This window comes from Corticium candelabrum, chromosome 1 (assembly GCF_963422355.1).
Source record: "Corticium candelabrum chromosome 1, ooCorCand1.1, whole genome shotgun sequence".
Taxonomy (NCBI): Eukaryota; Metazoa; Porifera; class Homoscleromorpha; order Homosclerophorida; family Plakinidae; genus Corticium; species Corticium candelabrum.
Window position 1 is genome coordinate 9,640,609 of NC_085085.1, and position 20,308 is coordinate 9,660,916.

The following is a 20,308-nucleotide window of genomic DNA, read 5'->3' on the forward strand; positions in this document are numbered from 1 at the left end:
CAGTTTTTACGACAGGGCCCCCTTCGGTGTGCGGTAAAATTGCGTGGTTCTGGGTAAGTTGTGATTGCGGTAAGAAGAACAAGTGTGCCAGAGCGCGGTCAAGTGGTCGTGGATGCGTTTGCAAGGCAAACAAGACCAACTGCACGCCTTTGTGTAACTGTAGCCGCACGTGTTGCACAAATAGGGTAGGTTGATCTAGACGAGTGTACAAATTGGAACTCCAAAACCCCTGTAACTATAGTTTGACGCCACAATTGATCCGTCATCTGCGAGTGCTGTCCATCGTCAGCTTCCTCCGAGGGAGCGCTTCTATTCGGGAGATGAAGTCAGGATGAGTTGATATCTGCATGATGTACGTTTCTTTGTTCAATATCAACTATATTACAATTATGTTTCTATAATTATTCCATATTTTGTAAGCGTTATTAAAGTATAAAGAACACAATTTAACTACACCACAAACACTATCTAAAGGTTTGGTATAATTGTGTGTTGTGGTGATGGTGGTGGTGGTGGTGGTGGTGATGATTACAGTGAGTGTGTGCATTGTGGTAAGTGGCAGTAATGGCAGTGGTGACGTGCATTTGTGGTATGGACTGTGAAGACATGATAATGTGCATTGTGGTGGTGGTGGTGGTGCATCATGGTGACCGAGCTTTTGTCTATTCACGAGAACTGCTGTGTAGATTTAGTTTTTTCTGCCATGGTCTTGGTCATGTGACAATAGATATTCCTTTTATATGCTGTTGACTGCTACAACAGAAGAGCAATAATTGTAACATTCTAATTGCAGGAATATGTGAGTTCTCTTACTGGAGAGCAGACAAAGGCCTACTGGTACGAATCCTCTTACAACATAGGTCTCTCTTGCCACTTGCACAAGAATTTTCTGAGCTACCTGTAACAAGCTTGGAACAACCAGACTATCCATTTGCTGGGCCACCCAACCATCTCCACCAAATTGGTGCAAGTTTGGGCGATGCAGAGAAATGCCAACTGCCAGGGAGAACGTGTGTTGTGGCCTTGTTAACTGCACCAGTACCCAGCAGTATTTCCGTTCAACGGTCCTATATCCAGATGTCCTTCAACTGAACATTAGATATCGTGATGACGTATTAAACCTGCGTCCAGACTATTCTGCCGGCTATCGGAAAGCAGCATACAGACAGTAGGTGTTGGGCCAATATGGCTACCTTGGACGGGGAAATCGTCGAGTTGCTCCTTCTTGTGCAGTGTATCCGTCTCCTACAGGGGATTACATGGGTTATAGGAGTAATTAATTTATTAAGTTAATTCTCTTCAGGTTTACTCGGTCTGTTAACACAAAAAAAATTATACAGCATTGACAAGAATTGTAAATGTTTACGTGACCCCAACTACACCACCTTCCGCTGCTACATTGTGTATCTATAGTCTTGATGCCGCAGTCTTTTACAATGCTGCCTCTCTAACAATCAAGATGCTGCAGCTTTCAGTTGCTGTTGTGTTTATCTTTTCAACAGATTACCTGCACGACTACTTTGTCTCTGAATCAACTCTACTGTTGGAGGTGGTTGTATTGGAGCTATTGTAGGAGCAATGTGACAAGGATGTTCTGCAGCGATTTGTGTTCTGTCATGTATTGTCCCTGTCTCTGACTTTCGCAACTAGAGGCATCTTCTCATCAATTCAGGTAAGTAGCTGTACGTTTTGTTGACTTTGACTTTGGTGACTGTCCACTGGCCAGATGACTTGTTGTATTTACGGTGGAACCTTGTTTCTCTAGTACGTTGGTGCTTTTTGTATTCCCGAGTAATGTGGTGGTTATGATCAATTGCTGCCAGCTAACGGCGTGCTCTGAATGCATTGTACCCGACGAAAAGTTCATGGTGATATAAAGAGATACAAAAAAGCACGAATGCCACTGTACCTATAAGAAGTTCTCTTTGATGCATACTTCAAGACCAAATTATGGTAGCTCTCTAGTCAGCCAGTGTGCCTATAAACAAGCATGGGATCTAGTGTACAGAGATGCTAACGAGAAGTATAAATGGAACCTACATCTGAGATAGTACCCAAGTGTATTTAGCCACCTGTTGTTCAGTGCGATGTCACGTAGCATCTGCATTGGTGCCGAGTCGACAGATATAGGCTGTTTCCCTTGTTCGTTCACATCGTCAGCTGTCAATGTGCTGTGGTGACATTCCCCTGTAGCCCATTCATGCTCACCGCTGACATTGTGCAGAACAGAAACCCATCTATTCTATGTAGTTAAATAAAAGAAGAATGACATAAATTTTTATAACTTTTTTATTAGTGAAATTAGTGGAGTACCACCGTCAATGTCTCCACATTACCATCACATTGTGCACAACACCACCAGAAATGGTTGATGATGGAACGCTTCCATTCTCTTAGACTTCCCAATTCCTTTCTTCTTTGATGCCTAAATGTGGTGTTATAACCAAAATGACTACAGCAATGAAAACAGTTACCTCTGACAGGGTTTTGGCCAATTTCTTAGCTTTATGCCACACATCCAATGAAAGAGCTATGTTCTTGTACTCTAGGTCCCGAGCTACAAGGAAAAAAACTTACACATAGTTAGACTAAATCGTGACTGACAGTCAAATACTGACACATCATCGCAGCAATAGATGTCGATGCATTGGTGAAAAGTTCAACTATATTGACTTTACCCTTCACAGCTGCAAGAGCACGTTGAAGCCCCAGCTTTTCCATCCGTACTGACTCCAGGTCCACTTCTCGCTTATCTACAACCTGTACTTCAATGATACAGTTTGTTTCATTATCCATGAGTGAGAACTATATAGTGTCTTTGTACTTGATAGAAAGTGGTTGTTTTGATATATTGGAGATTGAACGATGTACAGAAAAGAGCAATTTTGTTGAAGTTGTTGCCAGACAAAGAATTGAAGATGCCATCAAGACATTGTTAACAAAAAAAGGGTACCTATTTCTGGAGTAGCATCTCATGGAACTGCTCCATTGCCACTGTGGCCTTGGAGACATTTCCACTGGATGTTCAGTGTACACCCTACGGTATATTTTATAGGAAATTGATGCCTGGCAATTTGGTTGTCTGCAGGTTTTGCCCAGAGGCTGGATTATACAGTCAACATCACACACAACACGTTCATTCACAGGTTCTTCAGAACTATTTTCTAGCCTGCTTGCTGTCATAAACAATAGCTTTATAGATTCAGAATTGTTGCCTATGATAATAGAGGTTGGATAATAAATTATACAATACAATGAGATACATTGTTTGAAAGTAGACTCTACATTCCTCTGCATCATCCAATTCAGTGTTAAATGTTTCTTACTGTTGTGTACTCACGGTAATACTCTGTTAGACTTCCAGTCTCACGTCCGTTGCACAAGTACAGTACCCGGCTACACAACTGCTGTTCCCCGGATATGCCGGGCCACTACTCTACACCCCCTGTGCTATTCTGAAACAACGCAACCCAACAGCGCTAAAACTAGTGCTAAAACAACCAATCACTTTGCATAGTCCGTAACATATTCTGCCAAGCGAGCGGGTGGTAGTACTCTCCGCCCTGACCTGGTACATGTGGCATTTCCTCCTTCTGGTACTGGTGTGGGTGGCTCTGGTATCTGACATTCGTTAGGAGCTTCCTGTCTGCTGTCCATTTCTTGTTGTGTCTGTGTTTCCCCCTCTTGCCCAGTTACTGGCTCTCGCCCTGGTAATGGCTGAGACAACGCTACCTCTTCTGTCTTTGAACCTGTATCCTTGCTAGGGACTCCCTCAGGATGTGGCCCTGATCTCATTTGGTCCGCGTGTAACCTGTGTGTTCTGGTAGGCGTTGCCACTCTGTAGGACACCGGTCCAGTTTGGTCCTCGACGGTTCCGACAAGCCACTTGGGGCCCAGATGGTAATTTCTAAACCAGATCGCTTGTCCTTTGGCAAAACCCTTTGGCGGACGATATTCGTTTTGTATCAGTTTGCTGTTGACTTCCCGTTCCACACTTGGTTTAACCAAGTCCAGTCTTGACTTGATGTTTCTACCCAACAAAAGCTGAGCCGGACTCTGTCCCGTAGTGGCCTGAGGGGAGTTCCGATATGAAAGCAAAAACCTATCCAGTTTGTGTTGTGCTGTTCTCTCCCTTTTCTCTGCTTTCATGGCTCTCTTGAATGATTGCACCAAACGCTCCGCCTGACCATTCGTCGCGGGATGATATGGTGCCCCGTGACATGTCGAATACCATTCTTGCACATGAACATTCTGAAACACTCTGATGTAAACTGTGGACCGTTATCTGATATTACTTGGTCAGGTAGGCCCAACCGAGCAAACAATGTCCGCAAAGTTGCCACTGTCTCCTCAGCCACGGTGCTTCTCATGGAAAAAATTTCAGGCCATTTGCTGTATGCATCGATGACCAAAAGATACATCTGTCCGTCGAGGGGTCCTGCAAAATCTACGTGCAGCCTCTGCCAAGGTTTAGCTGGGTACTCCCATCTATGGAGCGGCCCTCTACCAGGTGTCCTCGCATTCTCTTGACATCCTACACAGTGTCGAACCTCTCTTTCAATGTCTCCATCTATGCCCGGCCACCACACGAATGACCGAGCTAAACCCTTCATTTTCACCATCCCGGGATGGCCCTCATGCAAGGTTTCCAACACCCTTGCTCTAAGCTTGGTTGGTACCACCACTCGAGATCCCCACATCAGGACCCCCTGATGTGTAATCAATTCGTTTCTCCTCCTGTTGAACGGGATCAGTTCCTTTTCTGTATCCAGTGACTGCCCTCCTTGCTGCACCATCTCCATGACCTGAGATATGAGGCGGTCTTGTCTGCTTGCCCTTTCAATATCTTTTGCTGTAACCGGCAAGGTATCCACAATGCTATTGTAAAAAATGGCTGTATCATCTGTTCGATCTGGAATCTCGTCATCCACAGGTAGTCGTGATAGTCCATCACAGTTGGCATGTTGCCCTGTTGGCCGGTACTGGATGTCGTATGTAAATGCTCCCAGAAACAAACTCCAGCGTTGTAGTCGAGCTGCAGCGGTGACTGGAATAGCCTTGTCAGGGCTCAAAATAAATTTCAGTGGTTGATGGTCGGTGATCAGTGTAAACCGGTGCCCTTCCAGATACAGTCTGAATTTCTTTACTCCCCAGTAAAGTGCGAGCGCCTCCTTCTCTATTTGCGCATACTGTTTCTCCGCCCCGCTTAGAGAACGGGAAGCATATGCGATGGGTCGTTCGCTACCGTCCGGAAACATGTGTGAAAGGACTGCGCCTAGTCCATAGGATGAACTGTCGCAAGCAAGTGTTACTGGTAACCCAGGATCAAAATGTGTGAGAATCCTATCTTGCAACAACATCTGTTTGACCTTGGTGAAGCTTTTTCCCTGGTCTTCACCCCACTCCCACGGGGCGTCCTTTTTCAACAGGTCATGCAAAGGTGCAAGCTCCGTCGACAGATTTGGCAAGAATCTGGCGTAATATTGGATCATTCCAAGGAAAGACCTCAGCTGTTGAATACTAGATGGTACTGGCATCTGAGTGATGGCTCGTGTCTTCTTTTCCGATGTGTGTAGACCTTTCGCCGATATTATGTGGCCACAATATTCTACGGAATCGCTCAAGAACTTGCACTTCCCTTTGTTAGCCTTCAAGCCATACTCCTCCAGCCGATGAAGAACCATCTCCAAGTTGGTCAAGTGGTCTTCTAGGGTGTGGCCCGTGATGATGATATCGTCCAGGTAGCATCTGGTGCCCGGTATTCCCATCAGAACTTGTTCCATCGCTCGTTGCCATATTGCTGGGGCTGAAGCTACTCCGAACGGTAGGCGCTTGAACCGATACAGGCCCCTATGGGTGTTGATGGTCATTGCCAACTGGGAGTCTTCTTGCAGCTCCATTTGCAAGTAGGCTTGCTTCAGGTCGATGACTGTGAAGTGTTTCCCTCCTCCCAAGCCTGCATAAATCTCCTCAATTCGAGGGAGTGGGTAGGTGTCTATCTCTAGCTGTGGGTTAACGGTCACTTTAAAATCGCCGCAAATCCGAACGTTGCCTCCTTTCTTGACAGGAGTAACTATTGGCGCCGCCCACTCGCTGTGCTGTACCCGTTCTATCACGTCCTCAGACTCCAGCCTATCTAGTTCTTGCTCCACGGCTTTCTTCCTCGCGAAAGCCACCGGTCTTGCCTTCCAAAAACGTGGTGTGCTGTCACTCCGCAACGCTATTCGGGCCTTGATGCCTTTCATGCGCCCCAACCCCAATCCAAACACATTGGGGTGTCGTGCTAGCAGGTCTTCTAGTTCTTGAGTTGCGTTCAGATGGAGGAGTGACCATTGCAGTCGGATGGCTTTCAGCCATTCTCGTCCCAAAAGAGCTGGCCCTTTTCCGGGTAGTACATACAAGGGCAACTGTTGTTTCTGGTGATTATGTTCTACGTTCACTGTGCACACTCCCATTGGTTTGACGGTCTCTCCAGTATACGTGTGCAGCAACAGATCTGTCTCTTTGATGGAGACCTGCTGTCTTAGTTTCCTCTTGTATTCCTCATGACTTATGACTGATACGGCCGCCCCAGTGTCTAATTCCATGACAATGGGTTTCCGTTCAATTTGCACCTGTACCTCCATGGCGTGGTTTCTGCCAAGACTGAACAAGTTGTACAAGTCACTGTCACTCTCACTATGTTCCTCCTTCTCCCATGCTTCCAGGCATTTCATCGCTGGTTTCTTCTTATTTTCCTTCCGAATTGGTCCCTTGTCAGATTGGACTTCTTTTCTTGGACCTGGTTTGGTCCTGCACATCCTTTGTACATGTCCTTGTTTTTGACAACGAAAACATGTAGCTGTTCTAAATCGACACTCTCTGGCTTCATGTGCTCCTCCGCATCGATAACATGTGGTTGATCCCGTTGTCATTTGATGAACCTCAGCCATCCCGACCGTGTCTTCGTGTGGTCGTGGTTGGAGTCCTGCCTCTCCTCTGAGCGTCTCCACATCCCTACTGGCTTGCTCCATTGCCACACAACGTTGTACGGCTTTGTCAAACGTAAGGTCCGTCAACGTCTCTCCTAATAGCGTCCTCAACATCCGATCATCTTTGATACCCGCTATGAATCTGTCTCTGAGACGCTCATTTCTTTGGTCATCGTGGAATTTGCACTTTGCTGCTAGGTGCCTGAGGACTTTGACAAAATCACTCACCGACTCCGTAGATTTACGCACCCTAGTGTCAAATTCATAACGACTCACGAGAGGAGATTGTTCGGGCTTGACGTGGTCCTTTACCACCTGTACGATCTGTTCATATGTGACGCCGCCGTCGCTAGGTGGTGTTGGCGCCAACAGGTCCTTGATCAATTGGAATGTTTCTGTGGGAACATTCGTCAGCAAGATTGCTTTCTTGTGCTGCGCGTTTGACACACCATTAGCCACGAAGAAGAAATCCATCTGTTCCGTATAGCTTGGCCAATCTCCTCCCGGAACGTAGCGACTCGGCTTCCCTAGCAGTGGTCCACGGGGTGCGTCTGCTATCTGTGCTCTGCCGTTGCTAGCTTGTGGTTCTTGATCGACCATCCTCGTCGCCAGTGTTGTGTACTCACGGTAATACTCTGTTAGACTTCCAGTCTCACGTCCGTTGCACAAGTACAGTACCCGGCTACACAACTGCTGTTCCCCGGATATGCCGGGCCACTACTCTACACTTACTATCTCTACTGCCTGTCACAATCTGTGGGGCTTCTTTGGAAGCAACATCTGCCATGACTGGATCATCTAGAAAGCTTACATCTAGTTCGTCAATCATTGAGTCATTCTCATATCCTGATTCTTCACTATGGAGATACACGTGAAAGACATTTTACTACAACGCACGCAGTTCAGGCTTGCGATTTCTTACCTATCAGGTTCATATTACTCATCAGCTGAGTCTGAGTCAATGAGAAAAGACAACAGCAATTCATGGCTAGATGATAAAATATTTCCTAAGGGAAATGCATGTAAAGTGAGCATTGGAACATACTGTTCTGAGCTCAAACACGTTTCTCTTTGATCACCCACTCAGTAGAATCACTTTTAGACTCCAGGGAGCTTAGATGGGTGTCCTCTGTTTCCTCAAAGTGTATTTCTGTTTACTCTTGGCTATTGAAAAATTGTAGATGTTATATATAGAAATCTGCAGGTACAAAGCATCATACAACTTGGTAAAGAAGTCTTTCTGTTTGATTGTTTGTACAGAACCCAAACTCTGTCGGTGTCTGATTGTGTAGAGGTAACTGTAATGCTCGGATGTCTCTGATATAGATAGATACGCTATAGCACTAGAATCTGCTATACTTACACGAGGTCCAGTTCAGCGCATGCGTCCGCCTCGCCCAACTCAACACAATGCAACCTACCCAGCTATATGTGTCCATTACAGTAACTGAGGAATAGCAGCAAATCTTGATTAGCTACTACTAAAATTAGTTAATTTTACCACAGTACGTGATACCAAATGTCTGTTGCATGAACATGCTAGAAGTGTCATCTCCTCCCAAGTCTGGAGTTGTCCTTGAGTCTTCCAATGAGTTGTCACTTGCAATTCGATCTGCAGAGTCGCTTCTTCTACTTCTACACATAAAATTTCACAATGGACTACACTAGAGAACTTGAAAATGTCGTTACTAACTTGCAACTTTCATAAATTGACAGAAAATGCAAGACAACGCTGGTCATACTCCGAAGAGACAGAGAATCTTATATCGAAGTCAGCTGTTCATACGTCGTTTGTCGCACACGAACACTAAGAGACAGAGAATCTTTTAAAAAAAGTCAGTTGTTCGTACCTCGTTTGTCGCGCACGGACACTAACAAAAGGATCCGAAGGCGAGCGGCATCGGCATCCAGACCTGTTTCGTCGTCCGCCGCGCTTCCGCGGAATCAGGTAAGGAAGCCTTACAACAGTAGCAGATATGCTGTCGATGTCACGTGATGTTACACGTGATGGCTAGAAAACATCTTCGGCGTTACGCTATAAATCGTTGCCCGCCGGATAAGTATGAGTAAGTTGTGCATAAGTGTTTGAGCTATTGAACCAAACTGCACGTTAGACAAACTGTGATCTAGGGTAGCTAAGTTGGAGTCCAGATCGAAAATGTTACAGACGCGTCTGATAGAATTTATCATTTAGTCAGTTAAAAGCATGCGTAAGCATAGTTTGTTCTGAGAATGCGTCAAATGCAGGGGCGTACGCAGGATTTCTCTAGAGGGGGTTCGTAACTTACAGGGGCGTACGCAGGAATTATCCAAGGGGGGTTCACAACTTGATTACAACTGTTCTATTTTTGGCAGTCAAACACACCATGACCTTCTTTAATCTTAGCAATACGTGCTGTGAGACTAGCTGTTACTTGGGTAAATGAAACTATTAGAAAGCAAATAACTTGCTCAACATCAAGAGTTATCAAACAGCATACTAGGTGCTTCAATTCTACGTGGATGTTTCTGCATAAACAGTTTGCAGACGTGGTTAATATCAACAGGTGTAGCGTAGTTGACGTGGATGAGAGCTGCAGCAGCAAGACGGTCTTCACTCTGAGTGCTGCGCAGGTAGGTGTTGAGCCGTCGCAGAGCAGAACCGGATCGCTCACAGGAACAAGTGCTCAGAGGCAGTGTTGCAAAAAGCTGCATAAGGACACGCAGGTTTGGCATTGTGCAGACACCAGGAGCCAGGCAGTCTTTCAGAGATTGGGAACGAGACTGCGGAGGAATGTTGAGCCATTTTCTCTTCCAACGAACAAATTCCTCATCAACAATGTCAGGGTTCGGCAAGTCAGCACTGTAGAATATTACAGCCTCTTCAATGTCCTGAAAAGATGATGTTTCACTGATAGAAGACGGCAGGAGTGATTGTAGTCTAGCAACTTTCTGCACATGCTTTGCAAATCGGGCTTTCAAGTCTGCAAGCAAATGATCTAAAAAGGGCAGGAGAACTGTAACTTTAAAGTACTGCTTGGGATCAGAGCATTGATAATTAGAACGATGCTGCTGCCGTTGGCAAGTTCTGGGCACAACTGGAGCAATATCAGACTTAGCAGCAAGGCAGCAACTGTGGTTGTAAATTCTGTCTGAAAATGCAGTCAGTTCATCTGCGTTGAAACGTATGCTAAGAAGCTCTTTCTGACAATCTTCTATCATCATCAAGCCAGAGTAGAGATCTTGAGAAACTCCCTGCAACCTTTTAATGGGTTCTCGAACGTACGAGAGCGTACGGTGCAAAACAACCATTGCATAAATAAAAGAGAAGGATTCCAAGGACTTTAAATGCGCAACCGCATCCTTCTTGTCATCAGCAGAGAATCCGTCACTAAACATGGCGTAGTGTCTACTCCCATAAATTATTACTTCGCACAGCTCTACTAGGTATGGATGACACTGCATGAAGCGCTGCCACCCATCAATATTCTCCACCCATCTGGTTATACAAACATTAAGCAGAGGAGAGCCATGTGCTGCTCCAGCTTGCTGTTGCCTTTCACATACTTGCTTTAGTAGACCTTCCCTCTTTGGTGATGCTCTAATCCAAAGAGTGATGGCCTTGATGACAGAAATACAATTTCGGACGCATGGCTCTGCACAGGCTTGTGCTATTACAAGGTTGAGGGAATGACCGGAACAGTGAGTGTATACTGCCTTTGGCTGCTTGTCTAGAATTCTTCTCTGAACACCTGACTTCTCTCCACTCATTGTTGACGCTCCATCATAACCCTGTCCACGGAGATCCTCAAGTGAAAGACCAAGGTTTGTCAGAAGTCCAGTGATAGCCTGTTCAATATCAACAGCACGAACTCGTACCATTTTTACGAATGAAACAAATTCTTCTCGTATCTCACCAGACGCATCTACAAACCTCAGGCAAACAGCCAAGTGTTCCACATTGTGACTGGAAATTTCATCTGCCAACACAGCATAAAACTTGGCCTCTTTCACTTCCTCAACAATTTTTGCGCGAATAATGTCAAAACCGATAATACCCATTATATCATTCTGTGACCTTGGTGACAGGTATGTACCATTCCGTGCCAAGGGCTGTTCCAGGTGCTTCTTCAAGACTGCATCATTAGCAGCTTGGTTCTTAAGCAATGCCAAGAAATTTCCAGGATTACTGCTGGATGAAATCCCTTCTCGGTGTCCACGCAGTGCTAATCCTTGTTTCGTCAAATACAGTATGGCACGAACTATCTGTTGCAAAATATGCTTATTTGTGGTCAAGCGATCTTGCAGTACCGTGCGTACCATAACATCAAGTCTAGAATCAGGGTTATCTACAACTGCTCTGAATGTATCTGCTTCGTCCATGCAGTGAGCATGATACGTGTGTTTTGCATGAGCTGCCAGCGACTCGCTCAGCTTCACCCAGTTGCGAAAAGGCACGTTTACAAAGAGGCCTTTGTCAGCACGAGTCTTCTCTGAACACAACAGAGCGCATGGTGCACAATACACAGCATCATTGGCTGGGCTGTAGACTAGCCACGAGTATTTAGTAAGCCAATCCGTGTTAAACTTGCGGTTACAGCCATACGAACGAGTAGAAGGCAGTACGGTAGGCGGCGAAGTATGCCTAAAGAGTAATTTGTACTTCTCACCTCCGGAAAGCGCTGAAACGGCTGTGGACACTTCTTTGACTGACATTCCAATCTTGATAGTGAGACCTACGTCAAATGGGCGACCAACGAAATCCGTGCACGTCGTGGCATTCTCCCTCACCGTGTCTTGGACCTGAGTGTCTAGATTTGACGTCGGGTGGCTGTTGCTTTCCTCAGTCAACACAGAGCAAAGCCGTGGCCGTCGGTTCGGTGGCTGGCAGTCCTCACGATCATTATGTTGCTCACCGCCCGCATCGAGTCGACCAGCTTCGCTTGATGGCCTTTTATGAGCCGCACGGAAGAACGCTGCAATGCTCTGTTGATGCGCCATTTTAGCTTGTCCTCGGAGAACCGTAATCAACACCGTGCAAGCGCATGAGTTACATAAACTTCATCTCGGCCTTGTAGATCCAGTAATAGGCGCGCCGAAAAGTTAAGTGCTGTACTACTTTATAGATTTATATTATTTTTTACAGATAATTTCAATGTATCCAAAATCGGGAGTCTCGTTGTGTCTTCTGCTGTCCCCATATGTAATGGTGCTGTGTAGTTGCGCTCATGCGGCATTGCCTAATTCGAATTCCGCCATTACCTAGCGCCTAGAGGGGGTTCGTCCGAACCCCCTCGAACCCCCTCTGCGTACGCCCCTGAAATGTCTCAATTTGATTGTTGGTAACCAACAATCAAAGGTGTATGCGGGGCGCAGTTTACTAACGCGTGTGACCGAAATGTTCCTTTAAACAATGCACGTTTACATGCACCGCAATTCAAGTGCCATTCAATATCTATTCTACTTGCCGCTGTCCTTGTGTGAATCTTTGATTTGTAGCGCCTCTCTCGTCTTCTGGTTTGCTTCCAGCCGTGCCTGTGATTTTAAGCTTCGCACACTTGGGCTTGAACTGCCGCAGCCGCTGCCGTGTGAGCACTGCTCCAACTAGGGATGTCCACTGTTTGGTATGATTCGTATCTGATTGACCCCTCGCAAGATGTTTGACAGTGATCAGTAAGCGACGTTTTGCATCTGCGCGACGTATCCACCGCGAATTCACAGCAAAATGGCGATGGATTCGTTTTCAACACGCGGGTTTTCACTACAATTTGCTTTCGAAGCGCTGTCGATTCCCTGTGGTTCGCTGTGGGTCCGCTGTGGGTTCGCTGTGAAACAAGTATTGGCGCATGCGTATGATACTGGAAGGCCACACTGAATTAAATAGCAATTGTTCACTGTTCTATTTCTTACTTCTCCTTCTCTACATTGCATATACTAACTACCACTCTCGATTCAATTTCTGTGCTTCGTACATGCATGCATATGTCTAATGACCATACCCGTCGGACATCTGGCGGGAAGTACACCGACGTTTCACTGCTCTTTAACGGTTTTTAGTAAATTTTATTCTTGTAACAAATAACAGGTAACAACCTCAAACTCTAGAGACTCCTTACGGTAACATCCTCAAACTGTAAATTACTGGCGTACTATAGATTCCGTAAACTCAACACAACATTGGGCTATTATTACTCTATGGTTTGCTATCGCGATACTAGAGGTAGCAATTAGCTAATTGTTTACCTAATTGATGTAACGTTCTACGGTTCTAACTGTAACACTAATCGTCAATGGTGTAGATAGACATCAGGGGAAGGGCTACGATCGCTAGCTAGAGGTGCGACGTCTTGGAAAGAGCGAAAGCGGGTGGCATCTCCAATGGCTTTGAGCACGTTGTCGACTCCGTGCAGTTGAAACGTGTGTGCTGCTGCTCCAGCCGTTCCGCATTTAGGACGATTGCGTTCAAGCACTAGCTTGACCGGCTGGACACTCTAGCCTACCGCCATACCAGTGTGCAACGCAGACCTTGCAGGCGACTATTGATTTACAGCAGCTGTTGTCTATCAAGGGTGGAGTCGGACGGCTGTCCTTGCAAATGACGCATTCGAAAGCGTCATTGAATGCATTCTGGAGCCAGAGGAAGGTGTTATATGCTTATCTATGAATACAGAACAGTAGACAAACCACACTAATTTTGAAGTACATGGTCTGTATTCGAAGCCATCAGTTCCTCCTTGGTAGATTTCTGGAGAAGGTCTTCCGACCACTTTACAGACAGAGATTGTCTGGGCTGTGAAGATGGGTTCGGAACAAAGACATTAGTTTCTTCCAACGTGTTAAGTATCAACCGATAATCTTTGTCAAATGACGGATAAAATGTCTGTCGTTCTGGCGCCAATGTTAGCTCAGACTCGAATAGCTGACATATGTTGTTTACGACGGACAAAGACTTTCCACATCGTACCATGGCGGATCTTGTAAGGTTGGACCCAAGATGTCGAATTTCTTGTTTGAACATCCTATTCAGATGTTCCATGTGGGATCACAAGGTACATTGCCTCCCTGTCGCCCCAGAGTGTTCACTGTTCTTGACCATAGCAGCTGAGTTCTATGTGCCTCTGACAGTAATTGATTCTGTTTGAGAGCTTCAACAGTCTGATTTCTTTTCTTAGAGGCATGGAAGAGCATCAGCCAGAACTTCAGGTATGTCAGAATTCTTTGTCCATCCCCTTCTTTGATAACATCACGAAACCCATGCCAAAGAAGACTGACAGTTGACGGCTCACGTGCATATTTGTAATCGTTATCATGGCAGTTGTCTGCCAGCAACATCAGCTATAGGTTGATCACAAGGCTTGTCAGCTATCGTAGGGAATGCAGCTTTTGCAGCAGCAACAATATGAGCATGCGTAACTGCAAGCAAGAAGTCCTCCGCTTCTTTCATGTTGTCTGCTGGGTCACCTGGAACTGATGAGCGATTAGTAATAGCCTTCAGTTGGTACAAGGTTCCTATGTGTTGTTTAAAGGCAGATGGTTTTGAGTAAAGTTGTTGCCATATAACCTGGAAATAAAGTTATTAATATAGAAAAGTAGAGCATGCAAGCATGCAAGAACAATATTAATGGCATGACTTTTTTATGGTCAGTTTGCATTGGCATACAGTAGAAGACACAAGACTATTGAATACACATAATTATACCTTCATAAGAGCTTGCTGAGCCTGCCAGTCTTCAATCGTTGGAATGACACCATCAAGGCGTAGGACAGCATTGAAATCATTGGCTCTTAGTTGTTGTGCTCCTCTGGCTCTAGCTACAGTCAACTGGTCCCCTCCAAAGAAGATCTTCAGAGTTGAAAATCATTGAATTTTCTGACCATAGTCTCTTCTGTAGCACACATGCTTTGGTTACTGCGACAGTATGGACATATGTATGTAACTTCTCCATGATGTGGCACAGTTCGTCTAATTGCATTTCACTGGGGAACTGGATATCCAAGGGGACCTAAGGGTATAGACAAAGAGTGTGTTTGTAAGCATCTGTATATTCCCCTCCTATCCATCTTCCCACGGGGACACATTCTATATATCTATTCATATGTCCCGGCAGTCAGCCAGTGATCATTGCTATTGATACCATGTATGTAATAGTATATTCATAACGTTAACTATCATAAGTTAAGCTATAGTTTTAGTTGAAGGATCTCTGACCACATATGACTTTTGTGACATTTCCTTTGTATGGATGGCTTGATGCAATGCGCCAGACATCATCTTTCCTTTGATTATTAGATTTTCTCATATGTTGAACAAGGATTCTAAAGAACACACACAATACATAGTTGATGCAAGAATAAAATGTGTTTATATGTGTTGTATGATTAAAGCACCTTGATACAAGAATTCGAAAGTCTCTCCTCAGTATATTCAAATCAGATGATGAAGGTAGTATCAAGTCAACACTCACAAACTGTTGGCAATGCTGAAACGACACCCCAGCAATGCTGACTCGATCTGTGACACCATAAGAGTGACTTCCTTTTGTTCTATCCATACACTGGAAAGACCTTCGAACGTACTTATCTAAGTTGTAACCCACAAGCTTGTAGGACAACATTTCTCCACGTTTCTCAGTCACACCAGCTAAATCCACATCTTCAGATGGAATAGATTCAGCAAGATTATCATCAGCGTAATTGTCATCTAGATCATCACTCAGTTCCATGTCAGTCCCATCATCGCTGGCTATGACTGGACTCGATGAGTCTGATAATGCGAGGGATGATATAGTTTTATCTTCTTCGACTTCATCTTCACTGTGGTCTGACATTAAGATGTTCGGATTTTGCATGTGCAACACTGCTGTTTGCCTGGGATCAAACTATTAATGGCATCCAAAAACTGCTATAACTAAATATATATACTGCACGCGGAAGGTAGCTGACATTATAGTTACAGGTAGGGAAGAATCCAAGAGTTCTTTCATGCTATCTCGCCATTCCAATACGGGGACATATGTCTCACAAGCCATGTCGACCAAACTTAAGGTATATCTATATGGCATGCAAAGCATGAGACGATGTAGGCAATTGTGTGATACCTAAATAGAAGATAGTAATTATTATAGTATTGATTCCATTTATTGACTCTATTATTGCCTGTTTGCTTGCTCCGTTCCCATACAAAAAACAGATGTGGCTTTGTGAAACAAATACATTTTCTGAGACCTTTTTCTTGAGCAGCATACAGCCAATCAGACTCATGGGTGGATAACTGCTGTAATATCATCGCAAGAGTGGGAACATGTGTTGAAAACTCATGCCACACTGCTTCTCAGTTGAAGTTCTCAATGCCTTCAATTGAGGAGCCAATCATACTGGTTTGCTGCCTTGCACATAAAGACTGCATTTCTCGTCTAATTTTGATTGCAAATTGCTGAAATGACAAAGGGATTTGTCCTCGATGATCCAGTGACAGATTTTGCCAGTGATGGGTATTTTCTTTTGGCAATTCTTTTAGCGCACTGCCCACGCCAAGGTGACTGCAATTGTAGATGCTTACGCCTTCTTGATTTGTTATGCTCCAGTGTGACCTGCACAATAAAAATTCAAACTTAATTAAAAACTATTCAACGAACTATTGAGTAACCAGTTAGTGCATTATGCATTCATGCATTCACATACACCTCACACAAATACAGCTAGTACTCTACTTACTGCAACATCAGGTGAATCTAGTAGAGGAAGTTCCCTTTGGCTAGACAGAGAGGCTTCTAAGTCTGCTGAAGTAGTTTCTAAGTCTGCAAAGGGCAGGGGCGTAGCTCAAGGGTTTCCAGAGGGGTTTCCAAATCTTACGAGCTTGATATCTGTAGTGAATATGATAATAGCGTAAACGTTTCACACAACTTCAAAATTGTAAACTAAGTCATTTAGCTGTCTAGCTCAGTGTCCCACGTGTCTTCTGGTGAATCAGTATCCAGTACAAAAGTGTTAGCTAGTTCACTGTCTGAGTATGGCTCTCCAAAGTTTGGGAGAATAATCTTTCTCGGGTTCCTGGCAGAAAATAAGCGGATCACGTCCAAGTGTGACAACTTCCTGTTGTAATGGACATGCAGCATGACAAGTCCGTTGAATCGGATCTGCGACATGGATGCCCGGAGAGATGTCTTGACGCGATTGAGAGCACTTATAGACCGCTCGCACTCACAGGACGTCACAGGCCAGGTGCAGACAAGGCGCAATAGCCTCGACACAGTTGGAATTAGTGGATTACCCATTGCCAAACGCAACGCTTCTGCTACAGTAGCGGGGTGCTCTGAAATGGGCAGTGATTTCAGTATGGCAATCCACAAGTCAATTTCTGCAGACAGCGCATCCAAGTTCGGACTCGCAGTAGGAAAATCACTTTGATATGCCTTTCCAAATTCAAGAATATCTGCTTTGGCTGAAGCATCACGTAGCAAAATCGTCGGCATAAATGACATTCCTTTCATAGCTAGTTGTTGAAGGTTTCCAAACCGGATATTCATTTGCGAAATAATGTCATCTAGTAGCGGTATACTCACGTTCAGGCGATAGTAGTCAACTGGCGTTTGCGCTGGAATGTTCCCACGGTACGTCTGCCTACTGCAATATCTTGGGAGACTCTCTTGCACTCCAGTCTTCAGACACAAAGCCTGAACGTCTGTCCACCATTCACCATGCCTGTCGTTGATGTTGTCCCGCATATCTTGAAGAACGGAGATGACTCTAGCGACGTGTTTGTAAGCCTTTGCAACATCTGTGGCTTTCTCTTGGAGACTTGATGTTAGGCTTTGAATTGCAGCCATCAATTTTGATGTTATCACAAATGTTGCAAGAAATCGGAACTGGGTTAGGTTATTGTGGAGAGATGTAGCAGAGGAGGAGCTAGTAGCGTTCCATGTAACTGTTCCACCCCTGTTTCTGCTGATTGTCTCCAACGTCGTTAAAACAGCTGGATAAAGCTCAGCAAACACGACAAGGGCTGCATGTCGCGCTACCCACCTTGTTTTGCACAAATCAACCAACTTTTTCTTTGAGTCGCCACCCTCTCCTTGACGCCATTCATGAACTATCTCAGCCATAGCATGAGCACGCTTTGGTGAATATTTGAAAAAGATGTTGACGTCTAACAATGATGACCACATAGACTGGATGAAAGGCAGTTTGCTTAGCCTTATTATACACAGGTTGAGACAATGTGCACTGCAATGGAGGTACAGCGCTTTTGGGCATTCTGCAGTTACTCTGCTTGCACAACCCTGCAAAGGTCCAGCCATATTCCCTGCACCGTCGTAGCCTTGTCCACGAAGCTTCTCTTTTGGCTGCAAGCCCATTTCCGTCATTGTGGTCAGTAGCAGATTAGCTAAAGCTAGCCCGGTGGTGCCATCAGAGCAACAGAGAAATTCAGCCAACTCTTCACGAATGAGTCCAGACTCATCGACGAAACGAAGAACCAGGGGCAACTGTTCTTGGTTGCTGGCATCAGCAGATTCGTCTGCACACACTGAGAAAAATGGTGCTTTTCTGACATCTCTCAATATGTCTTCTTGTATAACCTTCCCACAGCACTCAATCAACTCGTTCTGTATTGTTGGGCTCAGGTAAGACGCACGTAGTCCTCGAGCAGACTGAGACATATGGAAGTCCCTCAACAAGTGTTCATCACCTGCGTCCACACGAAAACGCAATAGAGCTAGAAAGTTTCCAGGATTACATGCTAACTGTTCGTTGGGGTCCCAAGTAAATCCTTTCTCTCTGTGGCCACGCAAAGAAATGTTCTGGCGTCCACAAAACTCTACAGTCTTGATCAAGGCACAAAGCTTGGCTATATTTTCCTGTTTTTGCTTACTCCCTTGGTCTACGACAAGCTGAAGAATATTTGCCTGACCATGTCTCCTGGTTGCAATGAAATGGCTGGCCCTGGTACAGCAGACCTTATGACATTCCTGTTGGTCATGCTTTCTAAGGGTCTCAGACGCTTTGGTGAACTTTACCATTGCTTGTTTGCAGAGCTGGCCTGTTGATTGATCAGTGCTGAAAAGTGCACAAGGTAGACAATATCCACCATTTTGGCTTGGAGAATAAACTAGCCAGTTATACTTTTCAAGCCATTGTAATTGAAAATAGCGCTTGGTATCTCGCCCACTCTTCTTCTCTTGCCGAGGAGGAAACGGAAAGTGGCTGTCTGGAACAAAATGACCCAACAGCAAGGAGAGCTTTGTATCATCCTGCAGTTTGTTTGGATCTACCAGTTCTCCAACATCGTTTCCTACGACATCATACGATACACTATTTATTACTGTACAGCCGCCGACTGCAGTACACTCACTAATCGCTCTGCAGGCTTCAGCAGGATCACGTTCATCCCCATTGACAAATGCAAGCACTTCAACACGATCGCTTACATGATCCCCGCTGCCACCAGATCCAGTGACTTCTATACTGAGGTCTGCAGTTTCATATGCTTCACTTGTCATTGGGTTCAGTTCCAAATTGATGGAATGCGACGATGCCCGCTCAGAATCTACACTCTCTTGAGTGGGGTCCCCGCCTCGAGATCTCTTTCTAGCAGCTTCAAAGAGAGCACTGATGGTCAGTTGGTCTTTAGAACGCCTCTTCATTGTCCACAGTCACTTTCGGAAATTCCCTCTCTTCACGTGTCAGGAGACTAGGAAAGGTGCCCGCCACGTGCAAAGTTGGAACACTAGCGCGCGTTAGGCGTGCCTTGACGTCCTTGCCGGTCACGGAGCGTATGTAGGGTGTACAGTACACCACAGGAATCACTGCCGAATCTATATCAAAAACTGTACGGGAGAAGGTGTGACGTAAGACAATGAGTTGATATTAGACGGCTGTTGCTTGGGGGGTTTCCAGACCCCCTGGAAACCTCTTGAGCTACGCTACTGAAGGGAATAGAACTTTCAGATCGTGCTTGTTCGACTGATTCAGAAGTGTGAGCTAAAGACATTGAAAAGTACAAATTTTAGCTAGGAAATTATGTTACTAACATGAATTTAATTTAATTGCATCTGGAGAGAATGGGTTTCATCAAGACGAGGACATTTCGCAGAACCTTCTTCTCTGTAAATATAAATATAAATGTTCATGACCAGCGAATACGAACCCGTCTTGTCACCATGAAAGTGTTGTATCTCAATCTAGGCATGCAATTTACTAGTATGTAAGCGAGTCGCAGCTTACCTCTGTTGTTTCGAAATTCCCCTCGGATAAGGACCTGCCGTGCCATCGTCTTTATCTCTTCTCTCAACCCTTGAATTTGCTGCTCTAGCTTTGGTCGGCAAATGTAACACAAACAGGTTCCAGCCGTTTTTGTGTTC

General features: G+C 45.1%; 4 protein-coding genes across 4 annotated transcripts; all 4 read right to left on the bottom strand.

The window, feature by feature from the left end:
* Positions 1–3,331: 3,331 nt before the first annotated feature.
* On the bottom strand, positions 3,332–5,581 carry LOC134185753 (uncharacterized protein K02A2.6-like). Its single transcript, XM_062653623.1, has one exon. The coding sequence runs from the start codon at positions 5,535–5,537 to the stop codon at positions 4,146–4,148; it is 1,392 nt and encodes a 463-aa protein (XP_062509607.1). The 5' UTR covers positions 5,538–5,581; the 3' UTR covers positions 3,332–4,145.
* Positions 5,582–5,590: 9 nt separating this feature from the next.
* On the bottom strand, positions 5,591–7,679 carry LOC134195835 (uncharacterized protein K02A2.6-like). Its single transcript, XM_062664956.1, has 2 exons — positions 5,649–7,679; positions 5,591–5,608 (listed from the first exon to the last, which is right to left on the bottom strand). Exons 1-2 carry the CDS (start codon positions 7,569–7,571, stop codon positions 5,591–5,593), a joined length of 1,941 nt encoding a protein of 646 aa, XP_062520940.1. The 5' UTR covers positions 7,572–7,679.
* Positions 7,680–9,298: 1,619 nt separating this feature from the next.
* Positions 9,299–12,243, bottom strand: LOC134195932 (52 kDa repressor of the inhibitor of the protein kinase-like). The gene has a single exon (XM_062665053.1). The coding sequence runs from the start codon at positions 11,949–11,951 to the stop codon at positions 9,429–9,431; it is 2,523 nt and encodes an 840-aa protein (XP_062521037.1). The 5' UTR covers positions 11,952–12,243; the 3' UTR covers positions 9,299–9,428.
* A 4,600-nt stretch (positions 12,244–16,843) lies between these two features.
* On the bottom strand, positions 16,844–19,887 carry LOC134183743 (52 kDa repressor of the inhibitor of the protein kinase-like). Its single transcript, XM_062651339.1, has 2 exons — positions 19,300–19,887; positions 16,844–19,239 (listed from the first exon to the last, which is right to left on the bottom strand). The coding sequence occupies exons 1-2, from the start codon at positions 19,589–19,591 to the stop codon at positions 16,877–16,879; spliced, it is 2,655 nt and encodes an 884-aa protein (XP_062507323.1). The 5' UTR covers positions 19,592–19,887; the 3' UTR covers positions 16,844–16,876.
* Positions 19,888–20,308: the final 421 nt, after the last annotated feature.

What these genes read in the sequence shown, in the direction of transcription:
- LOC134185753 (XM_062653623.1), bottom strand. Translation starts at nt 5,537, where the DNA reads ATGCCAGTACCATCTAGTATTCAACAGCTGAGGTCTTTCCTTGGAATG.
- LOC134195835 (XM_062664956.1), bottom strand. Translation starts at nt 7,571, where the DNA reads ATGGTCGATCAAGAACCACAAGCTAGCAACGGCAGAGCACAGATAGCA.
- LOC134195932 (XM_062665053.1), bottom strand. Translation starts at nt 11,951, where the DNA reads ATGGCGCATCAACAGAGCATTGCAGCGTTCTTCCGTGCGGCTCATAAA.
- LOC134183743 (XM_062651339.1), bottom strand. Translation starts at nt 19,591, where the DNA reads ATGAAGAGGCGTTCTAAAGACCAACTGACCATCAGTGCTCTCTTTGAA. An exon ending in TGAAGCCTGCAGAGCGATTA is followed by an intron (nt 19,240 to 19,299) that starts GTGAGTGTACTG and finishes ATGATGTCGTAG; the next exon opens with GAAACGATGTTGGAGAACTG.